At 56.8% G+C, this 23,930-nt stretch overlaps 1 protein-coding gene across 8 annotated transcripts in view; it reads left to right on the top strand.

Annotated features, from left to right (window-relative positions):
* Positions 1-23,930, top strand: part of CDH23 (cadherin related 23) — a 404,613-nt gene that overhangs the window by 37,269 nt on the left and 343,414 nt on the right. For all 8 annotated transcript variants that reach the window (XM_087863049.1, XM_087863048.1, XM_087863050.1 and 5 more), the window contains exons 2-3: positions 8,245-8,316; positions 14,359-14,436. In XM_087863049.1, coding sequence (XP_087719175.1) covers positions 8,250-8,316; positions 14,359-14,436 — 145 coding nt within the window. In that variant the 5' untranslated portion in view covers positions 8,245-8,249. The remainder of the gene's footprint in view (positions 1-8,244; positions 8,317-14,358; positions 14,437-23,930) is intronic.

Below are 23,930 nucleotides of genomic sequence, written 5' to 3'. Positions count from 1 at the left end.
ACTTGAAAACATAGCGAGTGCCCAGTTCTGGTAACGGTATGGGGGAAACTGGCCCTTTTCTCAGAATTGGGGGGAGTGCAACTTGGTGCCCCCTCTTTGGAGAGCAGTTTGTCAGCAGCTATAAAAACTTGAAAATTTCCTTCTTCATACCATCTGTCTAGATACAGGAACAAGGATAGTCATCGCAGCTTCATGTTTTGAAGTGAAAAGTTAAAAACCACCTCAATGTCCATCAGCGGGGATTAAGTTTTGCCCCCACCCCTTATAGGATATCCCCAGCCGCTAAAAAGAGCAAGCCCTGTGTGTTCTGAAACAGAACAGTCTTCCGGATAGAGTGTCACGTGACAGAATGGAACAGGGTAGCGTGGACACTGCTTAGATTTTTTTTTAAGAAAGGGAGAGACCTGCGTGCTGTATCCTTGTATATACAGATAGCACTTCAGGAACACTCCCTCCAGGGTGGCCTCCGGGAAGTTGTGGGCTTGGGTAGAGGGGAGGCTCACTTCCTGCTACACGCCCTTTTATACAGTTATGGACCACGTCTGTGCATTACTTCCAAAGTGAAGAAACTAAAATATATTGCCTACTGAATAATTTTTTTAAAGTACAGGTCAAGGGGACTCAGAGATACCGCCCTGGGGGGGGTCTCAGTCATGCCCCTCTCAGTCCTGCCTGGCTCCCTGCCCGTCCCTGGGCCTCAGTCAGTGGGAACTCTGGGGAGGGATGGAGGGGGCATGAACAGAATGGCCCCAGGTGGTATTTTCCTTCCTTACAGGAAAAGTCCATCTTAGGGACCTTCTATCACAGCAGCCTCCCTGCCAGTGGCCTGGATAGGGTGGGCTCTGAAGCGTGGCCATCAGTAGCTGACGTTGGCTTGTCCATTAGTGGCCCTAATGGTGTCGTCTGCAGGCGCCTCCTTGCACGCATGAACCCCTCCGTGTGTAGTGGTGGTGAATAATCCCCAAATTGTATTTGATTTCTGCCGTGTATTTCTGTATTTCTATTCAAAGTTGAGTGCATCTGATTTTATGGGAATTCATAACAGTTCAAACTAAATTGTGGTACCCTGCTGTGAAAATCTCTCGCTCCCGAGAAACTGAAAAGCTGCTCAGATGTCCCCTCCTGACCTTTCCCTCCCCCTCTGCTCTGTTCCTTCCTGTCCCCTTGCTTGCTGGGACGAAGGCGCTGCCTCTCGCCTTGCCGAGTGCACTCTCTGCTCCTGCATCCCCTGGCTGGGCTGCAGGGAGAGGTGCGAGATGGTAACCATGAGGACCCTGACAGGGGGTTGAGCCCAGAATGGGCTGATTTCCCAGAGGAGGGGAGTGTGCTTTGCTCTGGCGGCAGCAAGGAACATGCTTTCTGGTCTGTGTCCAAGACACCAGGCTGTGATGGGCTTTGTCTTGGGTTTGGTCCAGAGGCATCTGGTGACACCCCCTACTGATCAGGAGGAGTTTGTGAAGACCCTGGCTTCCTCCAGCCTGGGGGAAGCCGTGGGGACAGGGAGGAGGGGCCCTCCAAGTTTCAGCCAGGGGCATCTTGTGGGCGCATTTCCTGCAGGGGTTCCCTGAACCCAGTTTGTGTGTATGTGTGAGGGAGCATGTGAGTACCTTCAGGTATTTGTTTCTCTTTTAAATTGTTAGTCCCTCCCATCCCCCAGGGAAAGGAGAGCCCACAGCACAGGGCTAAGCAGCAGACCAGGGCCTCATCTCCAAGGTCAGGTTTAGCCCGTTCTTGTGCTGGTGAGTGCCCATGGCTGGAGCACAGGAAAGTCCTCCCGAGGGCGGGTGTCATCGGAACGCCCCCATGCTGCCCCAGCCTGAAAAGGTAACAGGGCTGGGCTGGGAGGTAGGGGGTCTCTGAGCTGGGCTGGGCTGAGGGCTTCAGGGAGGCTCAGTAGTGCACAGGAAAGAACTTTCTCATCAGAGCTATCTGTTCATCGGCTGCTGCCCCTGTTTTGGTAGGGTGGATGTAAGCTAGGTTTCTGGTTGTAAAAATATTGAGTGTTATTATAGAAAATGTGGAGGATGCAGTAAATGTGTAGAAGAATCTGGAATCAGCCATAACCTCAGTACTCAGATAACACTGTTTCCCCTGATAGTCCCGTGGGTGCCCACCCTGCCCTGTGCACACTCACACACGTACCCATCCATCTGGGAGCCTCTCTTTGCTTCCCGTGCGTGTCCTACAGTCACACCAGTTCCCTCTGGCTGTCGGGCTGCCCCGCGGGGCTGCACGGAACATCTCTGGGGCTTAGTGCGCATGCACGGCCATGACGGTTTCCTTAGCCAGAGTTCTGGAAGTGGAAGCACTGGGCCATGCACGAGGGTGGCTCTTCATACAGTTTTCAGATATCGATCGATTTGTAGCCAAGTTGCCTCAGCTTGAGGATGTAGGACCTTGGTGATCTTGGTGGTCCCTTGGGTAGCTCGAAATATCTCTAGAGCCCCCCCCGGGGGCCTTAGGCTTATTTGGGGGTGTCCTACTGCCTGTCCCCCATTGCTGCTTGGTTGTCAATAGCCCTCTCAAACTCACCATGCCCCAAACTGAACTTCTGCCCCTGACTCTTGGCCCATTCCACTTGCAGCCTTCTCCCAACTGGTTAATGGCAGCTCTGTCCTTCCAGGGGCCTCAGCCAGACCCTTGGGCTCAGGTCCTCCTAGCATACCACATCTTCTCCAGCAGGAGACCCACTCAGCTGTACCTTGACATATGCCCAGAATCTTCCAGATCCCACACCGTCTACTCCAGTCCCTGGACAGAGCCCTCAAATGTTTCTGGCCTCCATCACTATGGTAGCCTCCACACTGGTCGGCCTTCTTCTGCCCCTACCGTCAGTCCCCAACACAGCAGCCAAGTGCTCCAGTAAAACTTGACTCCTTCATGTTACTCTTGGCTGGCTGAAGACCATGACTCCCAGTTTACTCATATCAGTGATGAGCCCACTGTGTCTGTGGCCTCATCTCCTGCAGCACTCCCCACCACGTACCCAGTTACAACCACGCTGGCCGCTAGCACACTCTTGCCTCAGGGCCTTTGCACAGGCTGTGGCCTCTGCCTGGAAGACATTTCTCCCTGATAACCACATGGCTAACTCTCCTGCTTCCTCACTGTCTGTTTGTATAGCACCTTCAGCGATAGGCAGACCACCCTCACCCTTCTCCTTTCCTTTTTCCAAACACACTGTAGAACTTGTCCACCTACTCAGTCCCTGTTGGTCTCTTCTGGGAGTGGCACCTCCCCCACGGCAAGGTCTTCGGCCTGTTCCCTTCTGTGTGCTGGCATCTAGCATTGTGCCTGACACACAGCAAGCAATGTCAGGGCAGACATGTGCCGTGTGGCCAGACCTGGCGTGGAGGCCTCTCCGTGCAGCTCACCAGCTCTCGGGGGTGTAAGTGGAGGCTTTGCTTTGATTGGGGAGGTGATTCCCATGTGGGGTGACTCCCTGGGTGCTGTAACTGCCACCTGCCAGAGCCTCTCCTGTGGCCCTCAGCTCAGGCCTGCCTGAGTAGCAGGTGTTTATGGATTGAGCACAGGAGAAGGTGGAGGCCAATGTGGGTAGCGTTGCTGCCCTGAGTATGGTGATTTTTGTAGTCTGCTCCCTCCAGGGGCAAAGGTATCAACTTCTTGGGGATGGTGCTTGAGGGAGCCATGGCGGAGGAGGTGGGGGGCTTGGTCACCTCTGATGGTGTATACATCATCTTGCTGGCACTGGTTCTAGGGCCAAGGCCTGTGAGATGCCAGTAGCCCAGAAAGGCAGACTAAACAGGAGCACATTCCCCAGCCCTTGCTGTTCCCCTTCTTCCTGGCCCGTGCACTTGGCCTGGCCGCTGCTCCTGTACACTGTGGCTGTGAAGTAGGTTGCAGTTCTCACCCAGGCCCAGCTCACTGGTAGATGCAGAGTCCTGCCCAGGGCCTTCCTACCAGGCCCTTAACCTGGGCCTGCCCTGGGGCACATTTCTGAGCTCAGTAAAGGTTGGGTCTGAGGCTGGGAGACCAACTTCTGATAGCCATCAGAACGGCTGTCAAATCCAGACTTAACCACTTACTAGCTGTGTGACCTTGGGCAAGTTATTCAAACTCTTTGAGCCCCAGCATGTAGAGCACATGGCACGAAACATGCGCTCAGTGAATGTCAGCATTGCGAATCCTTGAAGTGCGTGCAGCCCCCCGCCTCACCTCCTCTACGAGGTTCAGGACTTCTCTTTTGATGGCCCCGAGCAGCAATAGTCTCGATGGCTTATTTGACACCTAGCTCACGCTTCCAGCCATTCTCATGGCGCTTTATCCTCCTCCAGGACTGGGCACAGAGCTTTGCATGAAGGAGGAGGTTGGGAATTGACAGCCTGAGGGCTGTGGGGCCTGGTTCCATGTCTTCTTGGTGGTGGGTATGTCAGAGAGATTTCCAGAAGTCTTCCTGCAAGAATGGGCTCTAAGCCAGGCACCTGAAGATTTGGGGTGTGGCCAGCCCAGAGCCCGCTTATACCTCTGGGGCATGTCTCTGGCACTTATCCCAGGCCTAGAGAGGAAGCCCAGCACAAAAGGCTGTGTGTGTGTTTCCTGGCCCAGTGGGGACAGGTGAGGGTTGGTAGGATCTCAGGCCCCATCCTGAGGGCGGTACAGCCTCACATGATGGAGGAGGCCTGTGCAGCCGGTGCTGGCTGGGAGGTGGGAGGCTGTTGCAGGGGACAGGGCGAGGTCGGGCTCTCCTGGGGGACGCGGGCCTCTTTCGCAGCCCCAGTGTCAAGGGCATGCCTGCAGACCCTGCAGCATCCATTACGGTACCTGGGCTGGAGGTTGGGGCCCAGGGGCCTCTTCCCACCGCCATTAGCCTCTCTCTCTGGGCCTCGCTTTCCTTCCCATAGCCGAAGGGGAAGGAAGGAGGAAGAGCAAGAACTGGGAGCTCAGGGGAAACCCAGTAGCGGGATGGACCCTCCTTTGCCTGGCTGCTCGGCTGCACCCTTTGGAGCCTGTGTCCCCCCTCGCCCTACTGTCCAGGCTACCTTGCCCCAAGCTGAGGATGAAGAGTCAGCATGGAGCCAGCATCGCCCCTGCTTCGATCTGCTTCAGCCACGGCCCCACCAGCCCTGCAGGGTTAGGACTGTGTTTGGCTGCCATTGACCCACAGAAGAGAGGCAGCGAGGCCGTGTGATTTCAGGAGACGGGTTGGGGACAGTGTGCCTGGCAGTGTCATAGCCTGAGCCAGTGTTGTGGAAATGAGATGCATTTTGTACGTGTGTGTTGCACACATGTGCGCACCTCTTTGCAGACATGCATCCTGTGTCTATTGTGTTGTGTGTGGGACTCCTGAGGGAAGGGCCGTGCCTTCCCTTTTCTCCATTAGGAAGCGGGGTGGGCGGTGTGTCGGAGCTGGGGGACGGCAGCAGGGCATGAGGGAGCCAGTTCCCACCCTGGAGGCACCTCTCCGAGCCTTCATTTCCTCCTCTGTGAAATGGGGACGATAATATCTACATTATAGAGACAATTGGGAGGATGGAATAAAATAATACGTCTGAAAATCCCTGGCCTGTGGGCGTTGCCCCCGGTAAGTGTTCGGTTTCTTCCTTCCTTCCTTCCACGGCAAACTTCCTGCAGCCCCCAGCACAGAATGGCTGCACTCCCCACCTATTTGTGGATGATGTTCTCGGCAGATGTTGTTTGATTCTTGTAACATCTGGTTTGGAAAGGCAGAGGGCTGGAGTTGTTTTTTTTTTAAAAAACACTCACTCACCAGGAGATGTCAGGTTGTCACTTAATTGCTCTGTGCCTCGGTTTCTCCACTTGTAAATCAGGGATAATGCCAGCAATGCTGGCTAGCTTCTTCGCAGGATACGGTAGGCTAACGCAGGATAACAGATGGAAAGTGGTTTGAACATTTAGAAAAAGGCATCGTGCTCAACCTCACTAGTAGTTAGGGAAATGCAAATGAAAGCAGCAATGCCATACCATTTTTCATGCATCCGATTGGCAGCCATTTAAAAGAGGGATCACTTCCAGGTGGGCACAGAGGCCCTCTCCGACGCTGCCGGAGGGAGTGGGAATTGCCACCCCCTTTCCAGAAGGTAATATGGCGATGTCTAATAAAGGTTTACATACATGCTCGGTGTTGTATTTAATCAACCCGGTAATGCCGCAGCTGGAGAGCCACGTTCAAGAGCAACGAAGGCCCCACACAATTATGTGCAGAGGGCGGGCCATCGTGCCGGTGCCTGTGGTGGTGGGACCCTGGGAACACCCAGATGCCCAGCCGCAGGGGACGCTCGTGTCGCTCACACCACATCCACTCTCTCAACGATGACTTAGCCCCTAAAGAGAAGTGTCGATGGAGCAGTGTTGACCTGGAGGGTCATCCGTGAAATATCATGATGTGAGAAAAGCTAGTTTCTTTTGTGTAGAGGCAGACTCCATTATTCTAAAGATAAACACAGCCGCACTGCTCCATACGTGTGTGTAATGCGAACGTGTCTGCCTCGGTGCGGAGCAGGGCCTGGTAGGATGCGTGCCTAGCCCAGCTGGCCTGCTTGGGCCGTCAGACACGTCCTGGTAGGCTCATGAAAATCGAATTATTTGCCAACATTTAAAAATCGAATTCATAGAAAAAGCCACATTGCCAGTTTTTCATTGAGTAAAATCAGAAGTTCTGGCCACACGGGGCCCACGTTCCCTCTGGGCTAGACCACATCAGTGGCTGCCACTTTTGGACAGAGTCCGTGGCTTCTAAGTGGCCATCACCCCCAACCACCTGGCGTCCCCCTCATTTATATTCCCGGCCTGGCCCCTGTAGCAGATCGGTTGGTACCCCTGTGATGGGCTGTTAACATTCCAAAGCTCAAGGGGGTGGAAATACAGGCATCTATGGGGGGGGGTCGTCTTTTATTATTTAAGTACACCTTAGAATGTTCTGTTCTTCAGATTGCTGTTGCATGCCTAGTAATCAGGACTTTTAAGTACAGTGTTAGAAGGGAAACGAAAGGGCATCACGGGCCATCGCTGGTTGCGTGTGTCAGGAACCCCGGCCCGGTTATGTCATGGGCCACTCGGGGGTCCGGGCTGACAAAGGCCGCTCCAGGTCTGGAGATGATGGGATCTGAGCTTGTGGCTCTTTTGGAATCTCTTGTCCCTAGATCCCGCAGAGATGTGCAAGTCTCTCCAAAACCCCTTCCCTTCAGTTCCCGCCACCTCCCCGTGTCTTTCCTGATCGCCCATCCACGAGGGAGGTGATAAGTCAACTTGGGTCCGGATTCTGACCCCGGCACCCACGAGCCAGGGGTCTCTGAGCAAATTGCTGAACTAGAGGATGACGTGCAGGCCTTGGCTGGGGCCCGAGGGGACTCAGCGATGTGTGGGCTGTGTCCCTGCACTAACAGGGCTGGCATTTTAGAGAGAGGCGGGGGTTCCCAGCTGAGACACGTGGGCCCCTCCTGGTGTTACTCCCGGTCTCTGGGAAGCCCATCGCTGAGCTGCTACGAGGGTAAGAAGGAGCCAGAGGACCGTGGCTCTTCTGTAATGGGGCTGCTGCTGTGGTGGGAGGCACAGCCACCGTCCCCACACCCTTGGAGGTGGGATCTCACCCGCTGAGCCTCTGGGGGCTGGGCCCCAGATCTCTCTGGAGCTTCGCTCTGAGCCCCTGGGAATTTGGCTTCAGCTTTCTGCAGACTTGCTGTGGAGCCCTGTGCGGTTATTTGCCCTCTCTGTGCTTCTTTGGACACTGTCCCCTGCTGCCTCCTTTCATACCCAAGGTTTTAAGAGAATACGGTAGATATAAAAAGTTGCAAAAGACACGCCCATTGGGCACTTAGGTTGGGGGATCCGGGCTGTTGGGCCTGCCAGGCCCTCTCTTAGACCCCCGACGTCCCGCTCAGCACCCATCCCCTATCCCTGTCCCCGGACTAAGCAAGCCCCGTCACTCCTGGGGCTGCCAAGGCAACAACCCTCTCCTCCCCCCAAGCCCAGAATGCCTCAGTCATGCGTTCTTGTGCTGGCTGCTTGCTCGTGGGCCTGTGCAGCCCACCCCCCGAGGGCAGACGGCCCCATGCCCCTGCCGCCAGCCCAACCCAGCCCTGGACGAGGATGAAACCCAGTGATGCAGACCCTCTCTTCTTTCCCACGTGTGCTCTCCTCACCCCCTCAGTGAGGTGATTCCCTTTCCTCTTCCCAGGCCAGTTCGCCCTGGAGCTGCGGGCGTGGGAAGGTATGGGAGGGACTCCAAGAGCAGGCTTGTCACCCTCTCCTTCCTTGTGTCCCCAGGAGCCATGGGGTGCCACGCTGCCACCAGCTGCCTCGCGGCCTGCCTGTTTGTGCTGATCTCTGGATGCCGGGGTAAGTCCGACCCTCTGCCCTTCCCGCCACACGGGGTATGTGCTCTGGGGCAGGGGTTGGGAGAGGGCGGCTCTGGGCCTGCAGACCTTGCCTTACTATGTGTGTGACCGCGCACACACTTCCCTCTCTGGGCCTCCGTTGCTGCTGCACTTCCAGGGCTGGAAATACCAGCCTCCCTGTGAGGGAAGGGGAGGAGCCTTGGAAGGAGGGGAGCTCTAGGGGCAGGAGGCATCTGTGCCGCGAACTGTCCCTGTGGGATACAGGGCCTGGCCACGGTCCTCTTCAGTTTCACGGCTGCTGTGTGAGTGCCTGCTGTGTGACACCGTGTGTGTCTGCGGTGCCCGGCTCTGGGGTGTGCGAGCAAGGAGGAGTCCAGAGCCTAGCGGGGGGAGGATTCACTACATGGAGTGCAGGTGAGCAGCGTGGTAATAAAGGATGGACACGGCCCAGAGAAGCCCATCGGGAGAAAAGACTCATTGGGACAGGAGGGACCCAGCCAGAGGGAAATCTTTCATCTAGGCTTTGAAGCCTGAGTAGGAGTTTTAGAGCAGGGGAGCAGGAGGAAGGGAATCCCAGAGGAGGGAGCAGCTTGAGCAAAGGTGTGGCGGTGAGGAGCCCTTTCCGCTTGCAGGCAGGACCAGCCCTCCTTCCCCTGCCCTTGCAGCAGCCGGAGCGTGTAAGCTCCGGTGCCCCTGGAGGAGGCTGGGAAAGACCTGGGCATGTGCCTGTCCCTTGGCTCCCGGCCAGCTGGTGGCAAGGAGCAAAGCAGCTCTGGGCTGCGCTGAAGGAATAAGGCCAGGACTGCAGCTGGCAGTGTCTCCTGGGGCCAGGGTGTCCGCAGGGAAGAGCTGTGGGCACGGCGTGCCTGGTGACAGGGGCAAACACATTCCTGAGTGAGGCCAGCTCCTTCGACAACTCCAGGGAGCCAGGGAGTCTCTGGAGGAAGCCAGCCTCACGCTGGCTGCCCGAGAGTCCCTTGAAGGTCCCCTCTCCTGGCCCCTGAGTTTGGAAGGATCTCTGTGGGAGTGCTTCTGTGATGGGGAGCTCACTCCCATCCAGGCAGCCCGGGATTACAACGGAGTCTCACTGACTCTGGGGGCAAAGCCGGAGGGGCTCTTAGACCCTCTCTCAGCTCCTGGCCAACTTGGCAGGGAAAGGACATGTAGAGAAGCAGCTGGCCCAAGGTCATGCAAAGCAGGGCATGGCCGAGCCTCAGTCAGGGTCTCTGATCCTCCACGGGATTTTCTGTCAGGGTAGCCCTCCCCCACCTGCCCTCTGAGCCCCATTCGGGGAGGCCTCTGTGGGGGCCCCCGACACAGCTCTGGCGCCCTGGCTCTGCTGGATGGTAGAAGTCAGGACACTCTCCTCAGTCTCCCCAGAGGCTCTATGACCTTGGTCGCACACGCCCCCCCCCCCCCGCCCCCGCTGTGAAGAAGAAATACCGATGTGAAAATAAAACAGGTGCCCAGAGCTCAGCTGTATCCTAGCAGAGGTGACAGTTGCCTCCTGAGCTCTGGGGATGGAAGACGCTCGTGCATCTCAAGTGGGCACAAGGGAGCAGCACGGAGCCAGGACTCCGGGGTTCCTGCCCCACTTCTCCAGCGGCCTCCCTGGGGCAGTGTCTTAGCCTCTCTGTCCTTCGGCTTTCTTATCTCCGAAGTCCGGAGGACCGTCGGACTCCCCTCCGTCAGTTGTGGGATGATCAGGTGGGTTAATGCATGTATCAAGCCCTCAGAGTAGCGCCTGCCACATATCAGGTGCTAAATCCGTGTTAGCTCTTTGATTATGAGCTGTATCCTTCTCCGGCGGAAGCCGTCTGGGGCACAGAAAACAGAAAAGTTAAGCAAGTTGCCTGAGACCACCAGCAACTTTGTGGCAAAACCAGTCTGCTTGGGGGCTAGTCTGCTTTGTGTGTATGAGGGGCGCTCTTTCTCTCATTGCTGAGGACAGTCCCCTCTTTCTGGTCCCTGTCTGAGATGGCCGGTGCTGTTGCTTTGGCATGGTGAGACCGTGGCTGCCTTAGGGACTGAAGGACACCATCTTCCCACCCTGCTCTTCCGACACCTGCCCCTTGTCCCCCAGACCATCCCACATTACCTCTCCCCACTTTGCTTTCATCTGACCCACAGCCCCAGGGGATCCCTCCTCCCATCCCGGGCAGTCAGAGATGGCCAGACTCACGGATTAACCCCCGAAGATGTCAGCCCCCCTTGTCAGCCTGTCATCTTCTCTCTGCCGCAGCTTGCTTCCCTCCTGCTCTCTGGGCTCAGTGTGTTCTCCGCCTGTGGGCCAGTTGGGAAGGCAGGAGGTGAAGGCCTGCCCTGCCCCATCCTTGTCTGGCCTGGCCCCTGAGCATCCTGCTGGGTCCTGCCCTTGGTCCCCAGGCAGGAGGCACGAGGGGGCCTGACGGTGGGGCTACCAGCTCTCGTGCCCGACGGCAGCAGGTCAGGCTTCGGACCCCCAGGACGCCCAGGGCCCGTACTGCGGCCACTGTGACCGTGACACAGCGCACAGGACACCTCTGGCATGGAGGCAGGCTGGGAGGGCCGCGCAGGGTTTCTCCTGACGCTTGGAAATGGGGGCCAGAGAGAGAAGATTTGCCCGCGGCCACACAGCTGCGACGGGCAGAGCATTTAAGGCCTCTAGCTTTGTCCTCTCTGCCCAGTGCTCCTCCCCTGTCAGGGGGCTCCCCACGACATGGACCTCAGGGTGAGCCGCTGTGCCTCCAGCGTCCCAACAGCCCTCCGAGACCCGGGGAGACAGGCGTGGATCCAGGCCCCGCTGGTTCAAGGCCCTGCCGCTGCCCCGTGTTGGTCAAGCCCGAAGAGGAATCCCCCCCCCCTACGACCCTGAATAAAGTCAGTGCTTCCTGGCCAGGCGTCCCCAGATTGTGCCTGGCGCCGGTCCTCCCGGGATCAGGTGTCCCGGGCCAGGACGCTGCGCTCCTCTGTGCCCTTCCCGAGTCTTTGTCATTCAGCAGCGGCAGCTCGAACGCCGTGGTCTCTGCGAACCTCCCTGCTTCCTTCTCCCCTCGGGCCTGTGGCGGCGGGCGGCGGGATGCTGGGCGCTGGCTGCCGTGTTTAAAGCGGGTGGACTCCTCTCCGCTGTGCAGGGAACAATCGGTGTGAGTGGCCGGGGGAGACCAGGGCAGGTGGGGTGATACCACCAGGGCAGAGCGAGCAGGGACGTAGGCTTGTGGGGGAACAGGTGTGTGGGGGGGGGCATGGCCAGAGGAGCGGGTCCTGGGCACGGGAAGCGGGGACTGTCCATCATCGAAGCCCCCTGCCCCCCCGCCCCTTGTACATTCACTCGCAGTCCAGCCTGGCTGAGGTCTCACAGCTCCCGAGGCAGCCATTTTGCCTCAGGAGGACAGAGCCTTGTGCCATGAAAGTGGCTTTTAAGAGAACAAGTAAGTGACCTGTCCACGTACCCCTTTCCCCACCCCCTCCCACCAGCCCCCTCCCAGTCCCCGGGTGCTGAGGACACAGGCCCTGCTTGGTATGTGGCAGGGGACACATGTCCCCGAGGCCCTGCCAGCTACCCTTGCAGAGCTCTCCGCAGCTGATTATCGGCAGGTCCTGTAAAAGAGAATTTTAAAATGAATAATGCTGCTGCAGGCGATTTTTTTCCTCGCTGGTTTCCCTCCCCCAGCTGCCCACCGCTGTATTCTGGCCTCCCTGAGCCTTCTCCCTGCGTTCAGCCTGCTTCCCATACCAGTGCCCAGGGCTCCTCTTAGTGACCCAGAGCAGCCCTCTCTGGCTGAGCGGGTGGCACTGTTGTTAATACCAATATTAATAGTAGCTACCATTTATCCCGTGCTTGCTGTGTGCTGGGGCACGGCCCTAAGCGCTTTATGTATGTAATCTCACTTAATCCTCAGGACAACCATGAAGTCAGTCTTATTGTTGCTATTTTACACCTGAGTAAACTGAGGCATGGGAAGACCAGGTGGCTAGAAAGAAGCACAGCACAGTCCCAAACAAACGCAAGGCCCTTGACCACTGGCCGCTTTCTGGGGCTGTTACAGGTGCGAGGGGCGAGGGGTTCCTGGTATGAGAGGGTGGAGGAATGTGTGTGAGTGCATGTTTTAGTAATGGTGATCAAGGAGGGCTTCCTGGAAGAAGGGGTGCCTAAGATGAAACTCGAAGGATGAAAAGGACTTGGACAGGTGAAGACAGAAGGGTCAGCAGTCCTAGCCAGGAAGTGAGAGAGAGTCCAGAATGTTTGAGGAATCAGAAATGGCATCACTCTGAGCAGATTTAGGGGAAGGAGGAAAGGATGCCACTCTGCTCACCCCCCCAACTAGGAGCCATCTCAGGCCGGAGGGGGAAGTGCCCTCCCTCAGCCCCCGCCTTCTCACTTCCTGGGAGCTGGCCTCTGTTCTCCAGCCAGCCACAGGCCCTGAGAGAGCCCCGGGTCAGCAGAAACAGGGAACGGGAGGGCTGCAGCCTGCCCCTATGGAGGACATCCCCAGAGGACCCAGCAGGAGCTGCTTACCACGGCACAATGTCAGCCCCGTGTGAGACAGACCCGCTACCCACTGGTTGGCAGGGGCGGAAAGGGAAGTGCCCTCCTCACATGCCTACTTCTGGGGTGTCTTCCCACACTAACAACCAATTCTTCAATTTTCCGGATACAAACTGGGTGTCTAACAATTTAATTACATTCAGTTCTGACTCTATCTGGCGTTAGTGTCAGATTATACAGATTTAAGGCCTACGAGACTACCCCCACTTCACAGGCCGGCCACAAGTCCCAGGCCCCCTGTCCTCTGACCTACAAGCCATAAGTCAGGGGTTCCTGTGACCCACCCCCTTCCTCAGGTTTGATCGGCTAGAATGACTCTCAAAACTCAGGGAGCCACATGGCTTTCATTTACTGGATTAAACAAAGGGTACAACTCAGGGGCGGCCAGACAGAGTGGGGATGAGGGCAGCGGGGAGCTTCCTTGTCCTCTCCAGGGGTGCCCCCTTCCCAGCATGGGGCTATGTTCACCTCCTGGAAACTCCTCAGATCTCTTAAACCTCCAGCCCCCTCCCCTCCCTGCAGGTCCAGGTGGGGCTAGAAGTGCCACCTTCTAACCAGTCGGTCTTCCTGCCCACCAGCCCCACCCTAGGTCCCCTCGCTCGCATAAACCCAGCTGTGCTCAAAAGGGGCTCCTTTTAAAGGACAAATGTCACTCCTCTCGTTTTGGAATTTCTAAGGAGTTTTGGAGCTCTGTGCCAGGAACTGGGACGAAGACCAAATAGGTTTTTTATTATACCACATTACTGAAGACCATTAGGAGGGGCTCAGGGGACAGGTAAAGCTGGCCTTGGGGAGGCCTCATGTGAGGGACTTGTGGTACGAGGGGCCCCAACTCCTTCCGGACCCGGACTTCACCCCAAGGCCATCACAGAGTGGTACGGGGCCAACCACCCAGGGGCCCTGTAAGGCTGGGCCACTTACCTGCTGTGTGACCCTGGGCCAGTGACTGCTGATCCCCCACAAGCCCCCTTCTCCTCCCAGTGCGAGGGCTTCCTGACTGCCGTGCCCCTGCTCGGGCATGCAGCCCGGGGCCTCGACACGCTCACGCGCCGTGTGCCGCCAGGAGGCCCAGTAGGAATGCGACGCATGTGTGACTCGAAATGTTCTAGGAGCCACATTAGAAAAGAAACTCATTTTAATAATACGTTTCACCCAATAGACGCGCAATATTTTCATCTCCACACGTCATCAGTATAAAAGGTTAATGGGATATTTTACACCCATTTTTTTCATAGCAAGTCTTTGCAATCCTGCGTATATTTTATGCTCCAGCACGTCTCCGTGTGGCCAGGATACCAGGGCCGCATAGGACTGGTGGCCTCGCTGACCCCATGACCTCCCTACTGGCATCATTCCCCATTTACGTTGAGGCAGGATGGGGACTCGCTGAGGTCCTGGGAACGTGGCTGTGGCACTGGATGCAGGCTCAGTGCCCCCTGCAGCCCCCACTCTGTGTCTCCTTCCAGAAGCTGCCATGAGGGTACTTGACTGACACTCTTGTCCTCTGACTTCCAGGCCAGGTGAACCGACTGCCCTTCTTCACCAACCACTTCTTCGACACATACCTGCTGATCAGTGAGGACACGCCTGTGGGTGAGTTGGCACGGGGGCTGCTGGGCACGCCGGGAAGCGTGGGGCGGGCTCCTCTCCCTCAAATGAAGGGGATCTTAGAGATGGAGGCCATCTTTCCCCTTATTGGAGGCTCTTCCATGATGTTTGTGTGACCTCTCCTTGGTTGTTCCCGGGGATGGGGCACTCAGTACTTGCCAGGGAGGTTCCTTCCAACATAGGGAAGTTCTAAGTGTCCAGGGACTTACCACGTTGAGCCCAACTTGCTTAACTTCCACTTCTGCACTAGTTTCATTCTACAAAATGGCTCTTTCCTCTTCCTTGTGAAGTTTTAAAGATGGCAGCTGTCATAGAGTTTGTTGTGGCCTTTTGTACTTTGCTGTGATCACGGAGTTTTCTGCCCAGAGTCTGCCTGCTTTTGTCACGAGGGAAAAAAAAAGGACTACTTAGGAGGTGATCACGAGCATCCCCTTCCACGCCAGCCGGAGTCACCTCATGACCCAGCTCTGTGCTCATGACCCCCTTCCTGACGGCCTGGCTTCTACACCTGCGGCTGGACGTGTGCACACATAGCCCTGCGGCCTTCGCTCGGCTCTGGGGACCAGCAGCTTCTCAGGAAGTGGGGGTTGAATGGAACAAACCCATCTTGTCGCTGTGCTGATGGGAGGACTCTCGTTCCGGGGAGCACGCACGCAAACGGTGGTGCCTGGAAAGATCCCTCCCGCCTCCACCCACACGCCCTCCTCCGTCCCCGTTCCTGTGGGTGTCATTTTAGGGAAAGTGCCTGCCATCTGTGGCTTCTTTAACTCAGGTCCGCCCGCTCTGTGGGTCTGCGGTGGGGCTGCACACCAGAAGCAGTGTACGTCTGGGGTTGGCATGGTGCATCTTTCTGGAGAATCGCTTGTCCTTGGAAATGAAGTGGGATGGCGTGGAGGGGGAGGGGTGTTGATATTGATCTCATAGGTCGTTTTAAACACTCATTTGTACAAAACCAAATGTAGATGTGTGATAGAGGAGATGCAAAATTCTTCAAAGAAAATCTCTGCTTGAAGAGGGGTGCCTTAGCAGGCCCCAGACTCTCCCTGCTCTTTGGTGTGGGGGCCGAGGGGGGTCGTGACAGCAGCCCCTGAAGAAGTCTTTCCTTCCACTCTTCCTGGTGGAAGCTTTTTTCCAGGTGGGTGCAGGGCATAGCAGGTGTGTTTCTGACTACTGGGGAGAATGTCCCCAAGGTCCAGTGGCACTTCATTTCTAGGACCCATGGGGGGGCCTCTATGGAATGTGACAGCTCTTTTGGTGACTAGCAGCCCACATGGGGCCGCATTGAAAGGCTGATCTGTGGGTGTTGGTATTTAAAGGGTCATTCAAGAGGAAGGCTGCCTGCCTCTCTGGAATGTTCTTGCATAGGCTTACCTTCTGGTGGGGGGTGGAGTGGGTACCTGGAAGTCTCCTGGGGATGCTGCTGAGCTGTTTGCTCCCCTCGGGGTTGTGTCAGGGCATGTTTGTGGGCTTCTGGATCCATCTGGGCTTTCTCCCCACACCCAGGCCTAGCATGGGGCCGGCGCAGAGGGGGAACTGGTGCCTAGTATATGTGACTCAGTAAATGAATGACTGTTAGCAGCCTTTATCATCGTTAGAGGCTCTCGGTTCATTCCTCAGTTTGTCAGATATAGAGGGTGTCCGCCCTCTGTGCCACGCCTGGCCGCCGTGCGCCCAGCACGGAATTCGACAGAGGGATAAAGAAGGCAATGTCAGGCTGGTGGGGGCTGGCCTGGATGTCTGATCAAGTCCCAGTGAAGGATGGAAGGAGGAAGGGGTGTTCCTCTGGAGACAGAGCAGAGGCAGGAGGGAGCAGGAGAGGTTTTGGGGAGGTGGTGGCCCTTGAGTAGCGACCCGAAAGGCTCCCCTGCCATTTCTTCACACACTATTTCCTGCAGCTGATTATTTAGAAGAGTCTGTTCTCACCCTATCCTCCCAGACGTTGCTTTGTGGTGGAGGGAATGTATTTGGGACAGGTGGGCCATTGAGACAGACGTGCGGCCGGCCACTAATGGACTAGGGAGGCTGGCCGGGAGAGGTGAAGGGCGCTGTCAGGTGAGCGGTGCCGGCTCCGTCACCCCATCTGTGACCCTGCCCAGCCCTGAGTGTGGGGTTCTCAGAGGCCTAGGGTATGGGGAAGGTGGTGGGGTGGGGTGAATATTGCTGTGCTGACAGTGATGAGCCCTAGGCTGGGACCCCCCCACACACCCCCCAGTAAGCCCTCCAGCAGGCCCTGCTCTAGCTACCTTGGGCTCTGGCTCTTGATTGTCTTCTGCAAATGCTAGCATCGATCGGCTTCCAGGAGCAACTCCTAGGACATGGCCCCATTAAGGCTGCACTCTGCAGTCACAGCAGGGGCGTCCGTCTGGCGCAATGGGGATTGATTCTTGGCTCTGGGGGACTGTAGGAATGAGGGAGGGCTCGGTGAGCTGGAAGACAGCTCTGTCCCTCTCTCCGGGCAGGGGCTGGTGCTGAGCTGGCCCCTACCCTCCTGGCTTCCTCCCTTCCTTTGGCATCAGGTGGGGCAGCAAGCTCTGGCCCGTGTGGCGCTGGGCACAGCGCTGCCGCGCCCTGGGCCTTACCTCCCATCTCACCAACGAGAGGGCACTGGAAAGATGGGCCCAGGGGGCTTTGACGTGGGCAGTCCTGCTGGCCCAGCGGACCTCTCCTGTGTGCTGTCACCTCTGTGGCCCTGGGCCATCCAGAGGTTGATGTGGACTCACACGGTTGTGGCAGGGTGCAAGCCTCGGACCAGGAGAGGCCAGGGTGAGGGTCGTGTTGAAACAGCTTGTCCAAGGGGCTGGCCCCTTGCTTGCCATGTGGAATGGGGTGGCCCAGAGACTTGACCTGGAGGCTTGGCTCTCACTTGCCCTTTGCTTTCTGAACCTCAGTGTTCCAGCCTGCAAACTGGGGATGGGAGAGTCCCCTCTCTGGATTCCATACCTGGAAAGTTTTGTTACTGAGAGGAGAGCCTGTGTGTGGCCCCGGTTAAGCTGTCCTGCCAGCCACAGCTTTGCAGTGGGGACAGACAAGTACAGAGAGGAGCTGGGTCTAGTGGGCTGGTCAACACCAATGGCTTGGAGGCAGAGCCCAAGCCAGTCTGAAAGTGGCAAGAGGTCAGAGCTGTGGGCAGACCAGCTTCCAGCTCTGGGGCTGATTATCTGTCTTCTGCTTAAGGCACGATGATGGGAAGCTCATGATCTTATAAGAGATGTGCTGTGGAACAGTTCTGGGAATGCAAAATTCTTCCTAATATTAATCTGAAATCTGTCCCTGGGACTCCCACCCATTGAGCCTAATTCTGATCACTGGAGCCTTACAGATTAATAATAATAATATACGACATACTACATATGTATAATGCATGTTATTATTATAACTATTTATTGAGTGCTCGAGGTAGTGTACAAAGTGTTTTAACTAATGTGTCTTCACATTCTTTTTAAGAATCGGAGTAGAGGTGGCTGCAGGCTCTGTTGGTAGCTAGTTTCTGTGAATGTTCTCTCCTGGGCTAGAGATTGCGACTTGGATTCACCACAAACCTTCTGAGCCTCTCCATCCTTTACGCTCCCGCTGCAGTTCCAGCCAGCAGCTGCGTGCTGGGGAGCGGAGTGGGAGGGCAAAGCGCGGCCGTCCCAGATCCCTTGCGGAGGCTACATGTTGTGTCGCTGTATCTCCTCACCCATCTCCAGTTCCAATTCCCTCTGCCTGATGCTCTTTTTGAGGACCGTCTCCCCGCCAGGGAAGACAGGAGCAAAATGGAGTCATTAAGGAGCCCAGCCTCTCCCGCCGCCCCCATCCTATTAACATTCAGGCCCCCTTGTCGCTGTGCGTCTCGCTGCAGACGTAACTATCTGTCTCTGGCAGCCGAGCTGGCCTGGGAGGGGCAGAGCAAGGTCAGAGCGAGGACTCAATGTCTGGTTGGGCTGGTAGCCTCGCCCCCACACTGGCCCTGACTGTCAGCAGTGAATGGCCACATGGCACCTTTACGATGAGGGATGGATGCTTCCTGGGTGCTGTCTCCAGGTGACCTCCGGAATCCACTCCAAACGCTCAACGGTATGGCGCACGTCAAGGTCACCAACAGCCTCCAGGTGGCTAAAGCCAGTCCTTAATTCTCGGACCTGTGGCCTTTCGGCAGTTGGTCTTCTCTTCCAGGGCCTCGGCTCTCTGGCTGTTCCACCTCTGCCTCCTCCAAGCGTCCCGCACCCTCCCTCATTCCTACAGTCCCCGGAAGGCACAGCCCAGCTCCTGTGTGCCTTCCGCATGTTCTAGCCCCATGGCTATCTCCTCTGGACTCATGGCTTCAGGTCCTGTCCGCATGAGGACAAGTCGGAGCCTTCTACCTCCTTCCTGGGCCTCCTCGCAGAAGACGTTCCGGACTTGTGTGCCCACCTCTGTGCTCAGCGTTTCCACCTGGGTTTCTGAAGGGCTCCCAGCCTCAGGGCACCCGGGCCGGACTCCTGCCCTTTCCCCAGACCCTGCTTCCCCTGCCGCCTTGCCTGTCTCAGCCGTACCTGCAACACTACCCCCCCCACCCCGGGTTGCTCAGGCTAGAAACTTGGGGTCGTCCTGGCGTCTTCCCTTTCCCCTTCACCTCACATCCGATTCCTCAGCAAATCCTGTTGGCTCCACCTTCAGACTATTTCCAGAATCTTCTCACTTCTCACCCCTTCGGCTCCCGCCACCACAGTCCAGGCCTGGATTATCCCAGCAGCTCCTTAATGGTCTCCGTGGTCTCCCCTGTCCCCTTGTCCTGTTACAGCCTTTCCCCACCCCCGCAGCCGAGGGGTCCAGGGGTGCTTATGAACCCGAGACAGAGCCCCTCATGCGGTGTGCTCTAGTGTCCCATCCCACTTGGAATGAAAGCAGCATGAAGGCTGATGGCTGTCCAGCTCCCTGTCAGACCTCGTCTCCTCCCCTCTCCCCTGCTCACTCCACCCGGTGCGACTCCGTGTGCGTGAGAGGCGGCTTCCCACCTCAGCCTTGCATTTGCTGCTCCTGCTACTTAGAACATGGGGAACCTCCGCTGATCAGTCTGGTCAGTTCGGACGCTGCCGCCTCCCTGCGGCCTTCCTGGGTTTCTCCAGACAGGGTTCAAGCGCTGCTTCCTTTGCTTTCTTTCCTCTCCGTTAGTCCCTGTCACGGGGCCCTTGTGGCTCCGTTGCTCCTCTGCCTCCCCTGTTGCACTGTCAATGCCTCCAGGGGGCCTGGACCGTCTCCGTGTCCCCAGGGCCCAACTTGTGCCTGGGGCTCAGGGCGCCTCGGGTAAGGAGTGAAGTCTGGAGTGTATGAGCGTGGGGGGGGGGGGGGTTCCACCTGGCAGGGACTGGAGCTGGCTCCGCACCTGCTCGTCCCCCCTCCCGCAGTCTCAAGCCAGGCGCTCCCCTCCCAAGGGTGTCAGAAGCGAGGTGTTGGTGATGACAGGGATGGCTGCCCAGGAAGTGGGCCCAGGAGAGCACGTGCCCCAGATGGTACAGACGCCGTGCGTGACTGTGCTTGTGAATGATGGAGCTCGCCCTGTGCTGGGGTCGTGTTTTTCTCATCCCAGCAGCCTGTCAGGGCCGCATGGGGTGTATTTGCCGGGGACCCTCAGGGTGCCACGCAGCAGCGTGAGGCCTGGCCTGGAGGCACAGGGCTGACGGAGGAGCTCTGTGAGGGGTGAGGACATCCAGTCCATCTACCTTGGCTGTGACCCTGATCTTCATGCCGCAGATCCTGGAAGGGGCTGGTGTCTCTCGGGGGCTGGGGCCCAACATCACTCCTTCTATCCCGATTCTAAACACCGCCAGCCAAAAGCCTCCCAAGGGCCTAACGGAAGGAGTGAGAACGCTTCGTCATGGCCTGTCACCCACCTCTCCCACAGGCACCCTGATTTCCAGCCATGGGGACACACTCAGCACCCCAACACCTCCCCTCTGTCTCCCCGCTGCGCCTTTCCCAGGCCAGCCCCTCGGCAGGGAGTACTCTTTCCCCTTCCTGCCTGCTGACTTCCTACTCATCTTTCTAGGGGTAGCTCAGATGTCACCTGCTCTGTTGGGCCCGCGAGTTCTCTCACGGTTATTTGTGTGTAACTTCCCATCGGCAGTTCGTTTTTACTTACTACTTTTATTAATATCGACATTACAATTAATTATAATTTTAGTATTTATGTATCATATAAGATGCAGAGCGGTACTCTTAGCTAGCATTTATTGACTGCCAGCCTTCTGCCAGGGCCCCTGATAAGGGTTCTCATCACCTGGCCTCCTGTAGACCTCAGGGGTGTCTTGGGGAGGCGTCACTGTCTCCATCTTGCCGCTGAGCAAGACGGGCCTGCCGGTGCTCTGTGCCCAGCACAGTGCGGGGTACCAAGGGGGCCTCAGCAGACACAGAATGAGTGTAGCGGGACGAGCGAAGGAGGCAGGAGGACGAGTAGATGCCAAACGTCTCATCGAGCCCCCTCCCCTAGGCTCCCGGACCCGCCATAGGTCACCAAGGTCGCTGCACGTGGAGCCGACTTCCCCCCAGCAGACCCCTCAGTACCCCCAAAGCAGCCTGAACCACGATTCAGGTGATAATGCTAATCACCTGCGCGACCAAATTAGTCTTGTCAGGAGCCATTAAGGCGGGAGCTCGGGATTCATTAGGGTGGCTCGGGCCCAGGCAGCGCCTGGCTCGGCGGCCAGTCGGCGCTGATGAATTTCCCTGCAAACTCCATCAGCGCCCAGCTGTTCCGTCTGGACCCACGGAGAGCAATTTGCAGGTGGGCTGACCCCGCGCTAGCCGTCTCCCTAGACAGAGGAGCAGAGTGCCGGCAAGTGTGGGGAACGGCTCCTGCAGGGAGTTCCTACAGAGCTAGGAGCACGAGCTGCGGGAGGGCTGGCGTGAATGGAGGGCCAGACCTGCGGGCATGGGGCTCCGGAGCAGATGTGGAGAGTGGTGGGTAGGAGGGGAGTCTGGGAGGGGCTTTGGCCTCTCCTGGGACCATTCTCTGTACCTAAGATCCTAGAGGAGGCTGTCCCTCCTCGCTGAGCCCCTCTCCCATTCTGTAAAGGGTAGAAATCATGTCTCAGGAGAGGATGAAGGAATCACAGGGTGGGAATGGTTTTTCTTTTAACCAAAGTGTTCCTTAGGACTGACACAGAAGAGAGGAGGTCATGGTTCCCCAGAGCAGTTCCTTGGCAAGGGTCGGAGACAAAGTCGCAGGCATTACGGGCTAGAGGGATGTAGATGTGGGGAGTCCAGTGAGAGGGTCCCCGATATCAGGTGGGTGTGTGCTCTGAGCGTGTTTGGGCTTTTCTGCCAGCCACCTGTACAGGGCTATGTAGCCTGCTAGCTAATAACAATACAGAAAATCTACAGTGTGTTAGACAATAATTCTAAGGGGAAATAATCATCTGTTGGTGAAGTTAGGGTCAGAGGTAGACATTGGGGAGACGTCATAGCCATATTCACTTTTACCCCCCACCTGAAGGACCCTCAGAAGGCCTGGGATGAACAGCTTCAGGCCTCCTGCCAGGTAACTCTATGACCACTGTCATTGTCAAACACTCCACCTTTCCAGATGGGGAAACTGAGGCCCATGGTGGGGAGCTTGCCCAAGGGCTCCAGAGAGTTACTGTTGAATTCCAGACTGAAGCCTGCCCTGACTCCACACCCCAGCAGCAGAAGGGGCTCGAGGGGACTCTTCCCAGGCAGGCACGTGGCTCCTGCAGGCCTGTGGATGAAGGGAACTGGGAGCTTGGGACTTGAGGTTTGAAGGGGCCTCACAGCTCCACAGTCTGGGGTAGAGTGCTTAAGGAGAGAAAGTGAGGTAGCCCCGAGTCTCCCTGGGGCTGTTGGCATTGGAAGGGGGGTGGTGTGAGATTTTGGAGGGAAGGAGGTAACCCACTATCTATCCAGATGATCAGATATTGGGACCGAAGAACCTGGGGCCCTGGGTTCCTGGTGACCTCAGAGTAGGGATTTTACTATTCCTTCTAGGAGCGGGAGCAGGGTGAATCACAGAATCCCTGGAAGGGCCTGGAAACTTCTGTGGCCTTGTCTCCTCTCCATCTTTCTTCAGGGCAACATAGGCCCTCAAAGGGTGAACCCTTCTAGGGGGGTTCTTGTGATCTGTAGCCACTCCCATGAGACCCGTCCCTGGGCGTATCTGGAGCCTGTGGCAGCCCCGGCTATAGACAGACTGCCCCTCAACACATGGGTGGAGGTGGGCTGGGTGTTTTGGATGCTGCCATAATAACACTAATGATAACGATGATGTGCCACCTGTCGTGTGGGCAGGCCGTTAATGGCCTGCACTGGACACCTGTGCCAGGCCGTGCTCGGGGGTGGGGTAGGGACGTGCACATTCAAGGTAGCCGGGGAAACAACAATTATCTTTCATTCCATACTTACTCCATGTCTAGGGAAGCACTTCATACACACGGCCCATTGAATCCTTATAACAAACCCAGAAAGTGGGCCATATAGCCCCCATCTTACTGCTGAGGGGGCAGAGGCTCAGAGAGGATAAGTAACTCACACAGGCTCACACAGCTTGTATGGGCCGGAGATTGGGCTTGAATTTATTGCTGCCTGACCCCCAGCTTGTGCATTTAACCACAACTTTGGGATTCTGTACGTGGGTCACTGCTTTGAAGGAGCCCCCATTAGGAGTGGAGGAGGGAACCCTGGTAAATGCCCAGCTCACCCCAGGCAGGTGGAAGGCAGGAGCTGCAGATGGTGCTAATGCTCAGAGTGGGAAGGAATTCATCCTGGGTGCAGGGACGAGGAAGCTTTATAGTAAAGGGGGCAGTGAGTGGTTGGGTTTTGACAGGCCGAAGCCATAGGAGAGGCATTTCAGAAGGTGATGGAATAGGCCAACCAACCATGGAACAAGCAATTTGTACTGTGTCTCGGATGGCAGAAATAGGTTGTTGTGGTTAAAAATAAAAATAATAACAGTAATTATTTAGTACTTGCATCTTACTCGTTAGGTTACCTGCGTGGTCTTATTGAATCCTTTCAGCAGTGATGGGAAGTCTGTTCTATCGTGATCCCCGTGGTGTAGACTCAGAGGTCAAGCAACCTGCCCAGGCTCCCACAACAAAGTCAGGATTTGAATCCAAAGATTCAGGCTCCAGTGTCCACACTTAATACCCCATCGTGCTACCTCTCTGATAGTGTGGGCCTTTGCTTAGCCTGTCACCTGGGAAAGGGTGTCAGTGGCCAAGGGTCCACATAGAGTGAAGGAGCAACTGCTCCAGGGAGGGGGCAATGGCCGGCACGGCTTGGCCTGGACACACGGGCCCAGGACTGGGGAGGAGCCTGGGTCCCAGCCTGGCTCTGCTCATGCAGCCGAATGAGCTTAGGCGGGTCAATTCCCCCTCCAGGCCTCACTTCCCCGCATTACTCAAAAGACGCTAATCCTTGCCGGACATACTACGCAGAGTTGGAACGATTGCTAAAAAATGACTGGGGGAGATAGATGAGCATATATTAACCAGGTTGCTTGCTCC

This window comes from Ursus americanus, chromosome 6 (genome assembly GCF_024610735.1).
Source record: "Ursus americanus isolate L20-20 chromosome 6, mUrsAme1.1.p, whole genome shotgun sequence".
Classification (NCBI taxonomy): domain Eukaryota; kingdom Metazoa; phylum Chordata; class Mammalia; order Carnivora; family Ursidae; genus Ursus; species Ursus americanus.
Note: the sequence above shows the minus strand (reverse complement) of the source record. Positions and strands in the feature narration are given on the sequence as shown.